Source organism: Protomyctophum parallelum, assembly GCF_964188405.1.
Source record: "Protomyctophum parallelum genome assembly, chromosome: 14".
NCBI lineage: Eukaryota > Metazoa > Chordata > Actinopteri > Myctophiformes > Myctophidae > Protomyctophum > Protomyctophum parallelum.
This window is the reverse complement of record NC_139709.1, coordinates 30108926-30124258: the sequence shown is the minus strand read 5'-3', so window position 1 is coordinate 30124258 and position 15333 is coordinate 30108926. Positions and strand designations below refer to the sequence as shown.

At 42.0% G+C, this 15333-nt stretch overlaps 1 protein-coding gene across 2 annotated transcripts in view; it reads right to left on the bottom strand.

Moving 5' to 3' along the window:
* The window catches only part of LOC310870929 (solute carrier family 12 member 7-like), a 52242-nt gene that overhangs the window by 15217 nt on the left and 21692 nt on the right, over nt 1-15333 (bottom strand). For both annotated transcript variants that reach the window (XM_083782307.1, XM_083782308.1), the window contains exons 4-16: nt 14358-14504; nt 13633-13687; nt 12803-12933; nt 11958-12094; nt 11750-11854; nt 11029-11243; nt 7638-7808; nt 7080-7178; nt 6479-6536; nt 3646-3820; nt 2846-2964; nt 1355-1453; nt 315-434 (exon numbers count right to left, since the gene is read on the bottom strand). In XM_083782307.1, the coding sequence (XP_083638433.1) occupies nt 315-434; nt 1355-1453; nt 2846-2964; nt 3646-3820; nt 6479-6536; nt 7080-7178; nt 7638-7808; nt 11029-11243; nt 11750-11854; nt 11958-12094; nt 12803-12933; nt 13633-13687; nt 14358-14504 (1631 nt within the window). The remainder of the gene's footprint in view (nt 1-314; nt 435-1354; nt 1454-2845; nt 2965-3645; nt 3821-6478; nt 6537-7079; nt 7179-7637; nt 7809-11028; nt 11244-11749; nt 11855-11957; nt 12095-12802; nt 12934-13632; nt 13688-14357; nt 14505-15333) is intronic.

Below are 15333 nucleotides of genomic sequence, written 5' to 3'. Positions count from 1 at the left end.
CGGCAAAAAAGCCTTTTGGCGGGCCTAGCTGGTGTCGTAATGGCCAATTTTAAACTTGGTTGCATGCTGAAAATAGCTGATCAGGTCTGTAGCTATTTTAGAGCTGTACAAATAGAGTGTACACATTTGTGTTTCCAGTGAGCCAACATGCACAGTAGCAGCACCCTGACTCTGTTTGACCAGAAGGGAACATGGAGCCTTCATTAGTATCATCGGTAACACCTGTGAAGGAAGTAGGGAAGGGGCCCAAGTTCTTTCCAAAATGGCGTGCGTGCATGGAGCCCATTAAGGCTTACATGCCAGGCAAAACTCACCCTCTGTACTCGATATACTTGTAGATGCAGCTCGCTATCATCATGGCAACCAAGGCGTAGTACCAAGAAGAGACGAACATGAGGGAGACACACAGGCTCATGCCCAGGAAGGACAAAGACCTACGGAAAAAACACACACGCAAAACAAAAAATCACACACGTGTGAACTGAGTGGTGCAATTCCCCCCCCCCCCCCCCCCCCCCTCTCTCTCTCTCTCTCTCTCACTCTCTCTCATTATAGTCACTACCCCTCTCACTGTTTCTGGCGCCCCCTACTGCTATTATTAAGTCACATACTCATGCTCACACAGACACACAAACAAGTACGAGACAGACACACACACAGACAAGTACGAGGACATTGCAAGCTGGTTGTAGGAGTGGTTGCACCACTCAAAAAGCCTCAGGGTTCACAGGGCTAGAACTTGACTGAAACACATTCAAACATAATGTTCACACTCGTACTGTAAGTATTGACCTTGATCCCGTGATCTTTTGTGGCCAGATGTAATTTATTGGGGTCTAGTAGGACTATAGTAAATAATAATAAAAAAAATCGCTATAACATTTTGTAAAGAAATACATATTTAGCCCCATGCTCGAATGCCCCCGCCCCCCTGTCAAAAACAGCTAAAATCCCTAAAACAAAAAAAAGCAGCAAAAAAAAACCACTCATCTTTTACTTTCTATAATAACAACCTAAAACATGAACCTTGGTTGAAACTTTATGTAGACATAACACTCTATAGTGTATACACTTATAGTTTCATTAGATAGATATCCCACTGTTAGGTTCTTAGCTCACGTATGATTCATGATGACTATTTTTTATCTATTTGATGTACTGCCATGTTTTTTGTTCTTGCTTACTGTAAATCGCTATGTATTAAGAGCCTCTGCTAAATGCCTAAATTGTAAATTGTTGCACGTCGCATTAAAGGCCTTATCATATTTGAATCATTTCAAACTCATATCCATTGTGAGTAACAGTGTGGACTGTAGACGGTGAACGATGGAACATGTTGCAAAGCTCCACCTACCAGTGATAGAACTTGAAGCGAGGTCTCCAGTTTGGTGTGCGCAGCAACGTCTGAATAGCACAGGCCAGATTAACAAACAGATAGCACATAAGGAAGAACCTGAAGACGTGTGCACACACACACACACACACACACACACACACACACACACACACACACACACACACACACACACACACACACACACACACACACACACACACACACACACACACACACACACACACACACACATCTTTATTTGAGTTCATATTTAACAAGGACTTCTTGAATACAAACAATAGTAGATGTGCAAACTTGGAAAACTCAGCAAGTGTTTCAGGATACAGATCACAGGTATGGTAAGCATCGCCTCCTCCATATATGGCGACTGCCACACACACAGCCCAGATTGATCAATAGACAGCTCATCAGGCAGAGAAAACAAACCATGAAACCATCCATCACACTGGTGGGATTTGATTTTATGCGTTTCTCGCCCCCTTGAAGAGTAGTGTGTCCTTCTAGATCCACCATAGCCTACTCTACGGTACTTGTTTTGTTTCCGCTGTTGTGGAAAACAAAATCATAAACATGGTGAAACACATCTTGATGACATCATCAAGATGTCATCAACATGGTGAAGATGTGATTCACCATGTTAATGATCTTTTTCAGACCTCCAGTTCTAGGAAACACAGAATGGGGGGGACTTTTTAAGTGGTGCAAACCACTTCCTTAAGTGACTATGTGTGTGAGTGCCTGCCTGGCTGGCTGCCTGGGTATGTCCGTATGTACCAGTAGGGGCAAAAGTGGCGCTGTTGTGCCAGAAACAGAGAGAGATAGTGTTGCACTGTTGCCTGCTAATGAGAGAGAGAGAGGGGAGTTGCACCACTCAGTTTACTCCCCCCCCCCCCCCCCCCCGAAGGTATATTAATGCCATAGTAAAATGTTGAAAATTAGTAGTATGCCCCTTTAAGTACTGTACAATTTTGAGCTATTTGTACTTAGTATTTCCAAATTCTAATACTTTTACTTCTACTACTTTAACTCCACTATATTTATTTGAAAACGTTATTAGTAACTGGTAGTTACTTTGTATATTTTCATCATTATTACAAAACATAACCACTTCATTTCGTCCATTTGAAAATAGCTGATTAACCACTTCATTTTGTTCATTTGAAAACAGCCAATCTACAAGCTCACAATGCATCGCGATGCGACACATTGTGAACTTGTAGATCGGCTATTTTCAAAAGATTTGTATACATTTTGAACTTGTGAAATGGGACATTTTGCAGTACTGAGTACTTTTAATTTTGGTACTTCAAGTACATTTGACACCAATACTTCCATGTCTGTTACTCAAGTAAAAATTTAACTAACAGACTTTCACTTGTGACGGAGTAGTTCTACACAGTTCTACGGAGTAGTACGATTGATACTTTTACTGGAGAAAAAGAATGCGAGTGCTTTTTCCTGCCACTGCCATTTGAATCAATCTCTTACATGGAAAGGATGGGCGCCACGGCGTCCAGCGAAGCGATGAGGATTCCTATCTCGCAGATCCCGGTGGTGAGCAGCAGAGCCCACGTTGGCTCCCCGTTAGCCTTCCCATGTCCAAACACCTGGGAGAGACGAGGAGAGAAAGGACGGTGGGATTTAAAGAGGGATTGCCACAATTTTTGTATTTTTCCAGTTTTTCATGTATCTATGAGGTGACAGTACTTCATTAGACACCCTGGAGTCGTTTTTATGTGCAATGATGTATTAACTTTGCATTTAGGGTTTCTTCCTGGAGGCTGAACCCTTGACAGTCAAACGGGCCAATGAAATAAACAGAAATATAGTGACATCACACTATCAGCTATTAACTCATTGACCGTAGTAGGCAGGCCTGCTGTCGGCTACCGCAACCATAGACGCTTGTTCTATTTCGACCTTTTCCGCCATTCTTTTCTCTACTCGGTCTGTGTCTCAAAGGAGGGCTGTGGGCAGTTCAGAAACCTGTCCTTTTGTTTTTAAAGATTTCGAAATATATATTTAGATTTGTATCATCGTGAGAACGATGGCTTTAATTTCCGCATTGCAATTTTCAGGACTAGAAAGCCTGCAGTTTCTATTAGCTTGGATTCCCCATCGCTGATGTCACTGGCGGACAGGTTTCTGAACTGCCCACCATGCCCTCCCATGAGACACAGACTAGAGTAGAAAAAACAAAATTGTGCTATTTTATCATGAACATTAGTGAGGACCAATTAAATGACACATACACATTACACACTCATCACATAGACATGGGGACACACCTGCAAAAATGGGACAATGCCATCGCGTGCTATCGCCTGCAGAAGTCGGGGGGCGCCAGTGAGGCTCTGAAGCCCCGCCCCGCAACAGGAGAAGAACGAGCCAATCACAATCACCCAGGGTGACGGCCAGGCTAATGTTCCAATCACCAGGTTCTTCTTTACCGAGTCGCCGAATCTGGAATGCACACACACACACACACACACACACACACACACACACACACACACACACACACACACACACACACACACACACACACACACACAATAAGATAGACTGAAAGTCTGTGGTGGAAAAAGTACTCAAATGTTTTTTTTGTTTTTGTTTTTTTAATACTGTTTTTATTAGGCATTTTTTGTATGACATCAGAATATTATCGACAATGATAATGAATAGTTCAGTTAAATAAAATGAAAAAAATAACAGGCAATGTAAATGTTCCACATACAATACATAATAAAAAAGACATAAATGTGATAAACATGAAAAAACAAAAAACAGTTAAACAATGAGTTTACAGACAAACAAAACAGACAACAGGACAGACACTCTTGCTCTCAAACTTTCCCAACATGTTGTTGTAAATTAAGTGAATTACAGACATTCTTTTTTAAATGATAAAAAATAAAATAAAGAAAAAACACTCAGTTCCTTTTTTTTTTCTTTCCAATTTTCTATTGTGCTATCTATTGTGTAGGAGGGGTTAGCGTGCACCTATTGAAATATTCAATGAAGGGTTGCCATGTCTGGTAGAATCTATCTTCACTCCCTCTCAATTCAAACTTAATCTTTTCCAATTGTAAGTAGTGCATAACATCTCTCATAAGTGAAGTGTGAGTCGGAACCTGTGCTTGTTTCCAATTCAACAGTATCAGTCTGCGAGCCAGTAGAGTCACATATTTTACCATGTTATATTGGAAAGTAGACAGTTTGACCCCGGGCCCACTGACTCCCATAACTGCTGTCAGTGGATCCGGGTCAAAAGGTCTTCCAACAATGTCTGACAGTGATTTAAATATACTTTGCCAATATGATGTTAGTTTAGTGCAATGCCAGAACATATGAGCTAGAGTGGCCGGCGCCTGGCCACATCTGTCGCAGGCTGGATTCACATTTGGATACATTCTGTTGAGTTTTTCCTTTGACAAATGTAACCTGTGTAATATTTTAAACTGTATAAGACCATGCCTGGCACATACTGAAGAAGAGTGCACAAACTTTTGAGATGTAGACCATTGCTCGTCAGTGATAGATATTCCTAAGTCGTTTTCCCAAGCAGTTTTTAAATACTCCAAGGAGGCATTATTATCTAAACATGAGAGAGAATTATAAATAATAGAAACACCTCCTTTGAGCAATGGGTCAGGTAGAAATATAGATTCCATTGATGAGTTGGGAGGTATGTTTGGAAACGAAGCAGTGTGTTGTGTTAAAAAATGTCGTATCTGTAGAAATCTAAAGAAATGTGATTGGGGTAAATTGAATTTGCGTCGTATTTGTTCAAAGGTCGGAAATAACCCATCAATATAAAGATCTTTGAAGGAGTGAATACCATTTCTTTATTTTATTTAATTTTTTATCCCACGATTTTGTAACCCAGTTTTCTTTTCACCCAGTGCCAATTATCTAATGTAATCCTGGGCGTTACACTTCCTCTGCCAACCTGGGGGGGCAGCGGACTGACCTCATGCCTCCTTCTATGCATGAGGAGTCCAAGCTGCTTCTTTTCACCTTACAGAGGGGAATTTCCCCGGCCGGACGTAGCGCGTGGAAGGGACACGTTATTCCGACCAGTTCCTTTCCCCTCCATCAGGCGCCCCGCCTGGCCAGGGGGAGGTAGTTTTTTAGAGACCAGGATTATGGCATGTTTTTGTGAGGGTATCTACCCTAGGGGACACAGGGAGAACATGCAAACTCCACACAGAAAGGCCCTATCGCCAACCCCCGCCTCGGGTATGGGCACTGATGACGCGGAGGAGGGAACACGCCGCCAGTGCCCACAGCGTCCCCAGCGGGAATCGAACCCAGGACCTTCTAGCTGTGAGGCGACAGCACTACCAACTGTGCCAAGTAACTATAGGACAATGGCATCGTCCCATTAAGTTCTCAAATTAATGTAGTTGAGTAAAAGTACAACATTCGCCTCTGAGATGTATAGTGTAGTAAAAGTAAAGTAACTACCTCAAAATTGCACTTAAGTACAGTACTTAAGTAAATGTACTTAGTTACTTTCCTCCACTGCTGAAAATATAAACTCATAATTATGACGATTTGGCGGACTTTTATCTGATCTAATACACAAGAACATATTAGACAGATGCTCTTATTCCTTTGTTCACAAAGAGAAAAGCCTGTTATGATTATGTTTCTGAAAACCGATTTGAGAATTATCAGCGATTATGCTTTATCCTTTTGATAGATAGATATCACAGATACATTTTTATGTATATGCATTTTTGTAAATCAATGAATCAATCAAATTATATGTTGTGAACTCTACATAACCTGGGATAATCCAACCAAGCTTGTCTGGTCATAATTATGTTAATCTTATTACGGTCTCTCAGGGATGCACTGAAGTGTGTGTGTGTGTGTGTGTGTGTGTGTGTGCGCGTCTGTCTGTCTGTCTGTCTGTCTGTCTCACTTTATTTAATGACATACATATTACCACAGCCAAACCCATGTGACCATTGATGCCATAGAGCAGTGGTTCCCAAACCTTTTAGCCCGTGACTCAAAAGAATGTGGTTTTGGTCGCTTGACCGAGTGTGAAAGCAACCTGCACTGAAACAGACAGAGCGGCAATAACATTTCTTAAAAGCTCTCACTTACTTGTCTCTTAACACCACTCCTTCAATACAAGCCCCGAACAGCACCACACAGGAGATATCTACACGATGTTACAGTTAAGAACAGCACCACACAGGAGATATCTAGACGATGTTACAGATAAGAACAGCACCACACAGGAGATATCTACACGATGTTACAGTTAAGAACAGCACCACACAGGAGATATCTACACAATGTAACAGTTAAGAACAGCACCACACAGGAGATATCTACACAATGTTACAGTTAAGAACAGCAACCACACAGGAGATATCTACACGATGTTACCGTTAAGAAACAAATGTATACTGTGTATACTACACTGGTTCCCTAACACTAGGCCATACATATAAAGGGACCCACAAATGGGTCCCTTTATATTTGTGTCCTACCTTTTGTTTTTAATTAGTATTATTTCAAAACATTATTTTCAGTAATTTAATAAAGAAATCAAAGAAATTCTTCACGCCGCATTGTGAGCTTGTAGATTGGCTATTTTCACTCATTTGGGTCCCTAAATTCTGTTTTGGGTTATAGGGCGAGGCTAACTGCCTCAACCACTGCTGTATACAACAAGCACGCATACACAGAAGGAGGATACAGATGAAGGAGGTGGTGGCGATGGCCATTATAGTCCCTACAGGAATAGACCTCTGAGCATCTCTCAGATCACCTGACCTGTTGGAGCCAGCCATTATACCTAGAGACACACACGCACAGGCACACGCGAGCGCATGCATGCATGCATGCATGCATGCACGCACGCACGCACACACACACACACACACACACACACACACACACACACACACACACACACACACACACACACACACACACACACACACACACACACACACACACACACACACACACACACACACACACACACACACACACACACACACACACACACACACACACACACACACACACACACACACACACACACACACACACACACAAAATAATGGTTCAACGCTATGAGGCGACACAGATGTGGCCTGGATCCAGTCCATAGACCCCGCCCACTCTCTGAGTGGAGCTTCAGAGTCTAATAATCAGGCTAACACAGATGCGTTCCTCGGGTCTACATTTTTTAAATAGAATAACTTTCAAACACTTTCATGGAACAAGAACAGACTTAGAAGTTCTATACCCGTGACAGAGGGGAAGTATATCCCCACCAGTAGCGTGAAGTAGGTTCCAATGTCGTTGAACACATACGGGTAGTCCATGTCGCGGGAGTTCTCCTGGGCCGGTGGCACAGACGGCTGACTTTTCTTCTCCACCAGTATACCGGCCGGACCATAGTCCCCCCACAGGTTATCTGCACAGGAGACACGTCACATTGATATTTATTGAAATTGAAATGTATTGAAATGGATAGAAATTGTTTCTGGCACAGGATAAAATCCTCTTCGCCATCGCATGCGTCATAGTGTTCATTTTGACAGCATTTTTGTTTTGTTTTTAGTCATAGTCTTTTGAATAAAGAAATTCCATTTAGTCATTTAGTCACCTGAAATGTTTTAGCGTTGGTACTAGGTTATGAGTTAAAGGGCCACTTCACCCCTTATGCAACCAGATCTTATTTTAATGATGTTTAGGACACACGTTGTTTTGACATTTTAGCCACAACGCCATGTTCATGACCAAAATTGGAGCATTATGGTCATTGTAGGAATTCAGCTATCCAGTCAAACTCTATAGTCAAACACAATACAACTTCAATATTTTTCTGGCCATAGGGTGCAAATTTAAAATTGTGCAACTGTTATCTACAACAAATACTATTAACATTGAGTTAAAGTGTCCCTTTAAGAGCGTCTGCTAAATGCATATGTACATTGTAAATTGAAAAGGGAGGGACCAAATATTTTTTTTACATTAACCACTAGCCTAGCATCCATATTCTGAAGGGAGATTATCTGAAAATAGCAGATCTAAAAGCTCACAATGCGTCACAGCAGCTATTTTCGGTGAAGAGATTTGGTGTACTGTAGAGGGAAGTATTCACAAATCTGCAGTAGTGTTCATCAATCGCACGTCAGACTTTATCGGTGTATATAATACACTAAACTCTACACTAGGTAATGTACAAACAGCTGTGTGAATGAGGCCTACTATGTCCAAATATGGAGATGACATCATGATAGTGATGTCATAGTGCTGATTAACAAAAGCATAAGGAACACATGACCACTTATATACATCATCCCACAATGACATCACAACCATGTAATCTGTCCTTTAAAATGCATTGTCAAAGAGGCAAAACCCCCCTGAAGACTATTAAGAAACGTTGACTGGAAGGGGTGTGTGAAATGTTTCGTTGGACGGTACATCTGAACGGAGGTCCGAAGAGAAGATACCAAGCTGCTGTCACAGTCGAGCACGAGGTGTACTCCTTTGGAGGAGAGGACAGCGACGACAGTGATGACACTCTTCAACACGGTGTCTTTGCGCTGGACAAAATTGTCCCCGAGAGGAGAACGTCTTCTCGAGGTTCCCTCCAGTCGCCGGAGGTACACGGCTGTGCTGATAGAATATACCGTCTACATCTGGGGAGGTTATGCTGTCAAAACAACGAAGTGGTGCAACGTGCTTTATGCCTTTAATGTCGACACCCACAGATGGTTCAAGCCCAAGGTTTCTGGTACTGTTCCAGCGGCGAGGTGCGACCACTCAGCATGTGTCCTGGGGAAGGTCATGTACATCCACGGGGGGGCAGTTCCCACGAATGTTCGGATACAAATTAACCTCTGATATCTACAAGATGGACACAGTCACAATGGTCTGGACTTTAATTAACACCAGTGGCACACCACCGCCTGGTTCATCAAGTCACTCTGCCACCATATCGGGACAAAGATGTTTGTAGTTGGGGGATTAACGACAACAGACATCAGAGTGTTCGACACAAAGATCAACCACTGGCTGATGCCTTCAGTACAGATTCTTGAAAGACACTCTGGTCATTCAGCCATTTTCTACAATGGAGAGCTGTACATATTTGGTGGCCACATTTTTGCCAAGAATGTAAGTGGTCTGTGGAAATTCAACCCAGAAATCAACTCCTGTACGAAGGTTGAGCCCAAGGGGGAAGGCCCGACTTCCACATTTAGGATGTGTTGCTGCATGGTGGGAGACCGTATCGTTCTCTTTGGAGCAGGCAGCAATCCTGATGACCTGTACATCTTAGATTTAAGTCCTAGTCTGAAGACGTTACGTAAACTAGCTGTTAATCAGTACGGTCTGGAACGGTCTGGACTAGCACACAATGTCAGGTGGGAACTGGCAGCCATGACTAACCAACAGCAACAGATAAAATAACATAGATTGCCCCATGGAAAGAGATAAAGGGGGATTAGGGGATAGTACCACTCAAAAATCAAAACAAACAAAAAAGTGAGTAGTGAGGGGCGCTCTCATCTCATCGTACATCATCATGCATCATCTCATACTGGCCAATCAGAATGCTTGTTGCCACAAATTGATGCCATTATTTGGTGGACATTTGACCTAATTTCTCCTTTCATTGTCAATGGCAAATATTGAGACATGTGGGGTCAAAAGCTGTATATCGTTGATGTCGGGAGGAAACCTCATAACTCAACCTTTATGGGTTTTGATTTTTTTTTGTGGCATAAATCAGTGTTATTGAACACCCTTTACATCTGTGTGTTGTTTCGAAAATATCGAACCAATGGAAAGTAGTAAAAACCTCTTAACTCCATTGGACCCTCAAAATGTCTGCTAAAGCAACTAACTCCACCTCTCATGGAAGTAATTGACAATATATAAAGTTACAACACCAACTTTTATGAGGCTGTATTGATGTTTTAAAAATATAAGGTTTTCTTAATTTCACTAGTGCCTGGATGACCTGGACAGGAATGTTGGAGTTAAAAACTCAGCACATCTCCTAATCATGGACAACCCCCCCCCCCCCCCCCATTTTTTCCGTCATGTTAGATGACTGTCTAATGTAACCCCAAGTAGTTTTGTTTCATCTACCTGCTCAATTGCAAAAATCTCTCAGATTCAAATTCAGTTTGGGTTTTGACTTGAGCATAATACTGTATATGCTGTGATCCAAATACGTATACTTATAAAGACTAAATACATATATTATATTTAGTCTTTGAGATGTTCAGGACCATCCTATTGTTCACCACCCACTCTGATATGTATTGTAGTTCCTTGTTAAGAGCTACAGACAGATCTTCCACATTAGTAGCAGACATATACAAAGTAGTGTCGTCAGAATTCATGGCTATATTGGCCCTGTCTAAGACCAGTGGCATATGTCATTTGTAAATAAAGTGAACAACAAAAGGACCTAAGCAACTTCCTTGTGGAATTCCACAGTGAACATGTTTAGTGTCTGAGAGACTCCCATTGTAGTATACTCTCTGTGATCTGCTGGATGAATAGCCTTTTATCCAACGTAGTGCAGATAAGGTAAAAGTAAAACCATAACATGAAAGTTTGTCAAGCAGCAGATTGTGATCAATAATGTCAGGCAGACAGACAGACAGACAGACCTCTAATGACCCCACTCAGTAGGCCAGGTATGCCCTGGATCTCGCTGACGTTATTGGACTGGAAGTAGGGGTCACAGCTGCTGTTGAGGTGCCTGTCGTGGCAGAACTGAGCCCATAGGTCGGTGGTGAGAGTCTGGTTGTTCGCCCCGACCTCCACCTTGAGGCACTTCCCAAAGTCCTGGTTCTTGAGAGAGCGGTTCCCCAACAGACAGATGCTGCAAAGAAGGAAGGGCGGATGTTTGATAATAGCCGGCGGTGGAAAAGGTACTCAAATGTTTTACTTAAGTAAAAGTATCAATACTGCAATATAGAAATACTCCGTTACAAGTAAAAGCCCGGGATTCAAAATCTACTTGAGTAAAGGTATTGGTATCAAAATGCACTTAATAGTAGAACGTACTCATTGTCTCAGTTCAACTTTTCACATGTTTAAACATCTTTTAAAAATAGCAGATCTACAAGCTCACAATGTGTCACATTTCAAATGTACCGGTATATAGGACTGAAGTGGTTAATGCATGTCTTGCAATCAAAGTAACTAGCAACTAAAGTTTTCAAATAAATGCAGTGGAGTAAAAGTACAACATTTGCCTCTGAGATGTAGTGGAGTAGAAGTAAAAGTAGTGGAACAATACTCAAGTAAAGTACAAATACCTGCAGTACTTAAGTAAATGTACTTTCCACCACGGGCAGGTTGTGTACTGTGTGTCGTTGGACTCACGGGAAGTTGGGCGGCTCGATGGCCGTCTTGATGACGCCGGCGTAGATGGCCATGATGGACAGCACCACGCAGGACAGAAACACCAGGGCGAGCTTGTTCACATACCTGTGGAGGAGGACAAGGATTAGGACACTGTGTGTGTGTGTGTGCGTGTGTGCATGTGCGCGTGTGTACGTACATGCTTGGGTGCATGTGCGCGCGTACTCACTTCACCCCGATGAACACCACCAGAGCCATGAGAGCCAGGCAGCAGGTGCCGTAGACGCGCATGTTGTTGAGCATCGCCATGTTCTCGTCTTCCTTCTTCTCCGCCTCGAATATGGCCGCCGTAGGAACGATGTACGTCTACGTGGAGAGCGGAAACGGAGAGAGACAGAGAGAGATAGAGAGAGAGAGAGAAAGAGAGAGAGAGAGAGAGAGAGAGAGAGAGGGGAGGAAGAAGAATTAATACCAACGCAAGAGAGTGAAGCATAATTTATACTCCATAGCATGACAGTGTCGATTGCCGACAAGAACTGATTTTCAAAGAAATTCGGAAAGAATTACTGACATTAGGAATTCACCATTTGTCAAGTCCCGCCCGTGGTTGTGCCCCTCTTCGCAGCCTTCGAAGAATTGGAACTACTCTTTTCTTTTAGTATTTATTTTCACATGTTCTTCAGTGGCTGTGTGGGGAAATGTTTCAATATTTCTTGGACAACCACCAATCCAACTGACTTCCGGGACAAACCAGAGGGAACATATCGCTCTGTGATTACGCACCCGTAGTTTGAGGACAATAGTTCATGCGCTTCTCAAGATACACAGGACACACACTCACTCACACGCAGACATTTTCATGAAATTATAGAAGGACATGATAGATAGACAATACCGGTATATCATTTTATTTGTTCTTCAGTTTTATGTAAAGCTAGCCTGACACTCTTTCTAAAGAGATGAGACCCTCTACCTTTGTTTTGATGAAGTGCTTTATAAATACTATTATCATTATTATTATTATTAGCAGTAAGACGCCCTGAGGGCAAGAAGCGACCTCACCCTTTAACATACCAGTAATATCTCTATGGTGCCCAGGATGTACATGGATCCAGCGAAGGTGGTCCCGAGGTAGAAACAGAGACCCACTGCTCCTCCAAACTCTGGACCCAAAGATCTGGAGATCATGTAGTAGGAGCCACCAGCTAGGGAGAACATGGGCCGTGTTTGAAAACTCCAGCAAGGATTCCTTGACATGTAAACATGTCCCCCATCCTTTACAGGTAAACTGTTTTTTTCCTATATGTCCAGATTCCAGGGACAATATATTAATAACAGCCAAATAGATGCATTACACCTCAATGAATGTCATCTATTAAATCATACACAGTAAAATCCTACTAGTAATTTACAAAAGGATGAATGAACACATTTTAACGTATTTTTCCCCCCAGAAGTACCAAAACCAATCAAATGTATAATGCTCAACAGTAATGTAATGTATTATAATTACCATGTAAGATTAGTAGTCAATGGGCTACAACAACCAAAAACCCAGGATGGTCATTTAAAACCCCAATTTTGGTGGCGGTTTCTTGTTTGGACAAAAACCAAGGCAACTGTTTTTCAATTGCCTCGTATTGTCATTTAATGTATTCAATTCTTATTTTAAAGGAAAACTTTGTTTGTTTTTTCAACCAAAGTTCATTTTTTTTATTGTTATTAGAGAAAGTAAAAGATGACTGTTAGTGTGTAGGCTTAATATGACAGTTTGTCACCTCCCCCTTCAAATGAAAATAAATAAATAAATAACACCACGACCACTAAACGTGGTCGTGGTAAAAAGGAAGTTGGCAGTCCAAAACTATTTAGCATTAATGCATTAGTGTGTAATCAAAACATACCTGGCACAACTCCATTGGTTGCTATGGCGCTCATGGATATGGCCGTTAACATGGTCTACACAAGGAAAAGTCATTAATTTCATTAAACAATGGATATAACGAGAGTGTTTGGTGTGTGTGTGTGTGTGTGTGTGTGTGTGTGTGTGTGTGTGTGTGTGTGTGTGTGCGTGCGTGCGGGCATATTGTTCTTGTTTTTTCTGTTTTCAATTAATCTATCATGGTTAAAATTGAGTTTTAAGTTATAATGGGTTTGTATAGGAAGGTGGCGGTGCAGCTAAAATGCCACCCAAAAACATGCCACCATGTATAGTAGGGGTGTTATTATGGTCATTTCCGTTTGATTTCCACGGCCACGGGTTGTAGGAGGGCTGATGTCTGTGCTCAGGAGGTACTCAGTGTCGTGCACAGACATTTAGAGGGGCAGGTGCTCAAGTGAAAAAAAAGGGCACCTTGTGCATCGCGTGGACCCGGCCGGTTGCCATAATAGTGTGAGATGTATAGATTTTGGGGCCTAAATAATATATTAGAAGCTTGTTATCAAGAATTGATCAATGTCACCATGGTCCGCATACTGTAACAGTGTACACTGTAAAATAAATAAATATATATTATTATTTTTATTTTTATTTTTTCAAAAGGGCACATTATTTTGTCCAGAGGGAAAAGGGGCAGGGGGTGCTCTAGCACCCCCTAGTGTCTAATCTGTGCACACCACTGGCACTCACGCAGGCGCAGCACAGGAGGACGATGGCGAGCGAGCCCATGATGCCCGCCGTGCCCACGATCCAGGGGAGACGCAGGAACAGGATCACCCCCAGGATGTTCTGCATGCACGGCAGGTACACCCCGATGAACGTACCCATCTGGGGACGCTGGGGAGAGGAAACACACAGATATGATATCATGAAGCAGCTCCATAAACAAGTCAATGAAAAATTAATTGATATATTGTATTGTATTGATTTGTGTTGAAAACAAATGTGATGAGATTCTCAATGTGCACGCCCTGTCTCAGAGCATTGCACACATAGGCGGTGGTGGAAAGTACATTTGCTTAAGTGCTGTACTTAAAAAGTACAATTTTGAGGTAGAAGGGAGTTCCACCGTATCTCAAGCCAATCTGGTGCATCTCAGAGGCAGGACAGGTAGCAAGAGGAAGGAAGGCACTGACTGGAGCAACTCAGACAGTTTAAGCCCTTTTGAATTCACAGGGTGCAAAGTAAAGATTGACAACGTTTCGACGTATCGGTCACATCTTTGCCCCGACGAAGATGTGACGAAGATGTCAATTTTTACTTGCACCCTGTGAATTAACAAGGGCTTAAAACTGTCTGAGTTGCTCCAGCGCCTTCCTTCCTCTTTCTTTGAGGTATTTGTACTTTACTCGAGTATTTCCGATTTCCAGTACTTTTACTTCTACTCCACTACATCTCAGAAGCAAATATTGTACTTTTACTCCACTAGAGTTATTTGAAAACTTTAGTTACTGTGGTAGTTACTTTGGAGTTTTTGATTATTATTATTATTACAAAACATACAGTAGTAACCAGTATTCGGCCATTTGAAAATAGCCGATCTACAAGCTAGATCGTCTATTTTCAAAATATTTATAGACATTTTAAAACTTGAAGAGACATTCTGCACAATGACTACTTTTAACTTTTGGTACTTTAAGTACATTTTGATGCCAATACCTTTGTA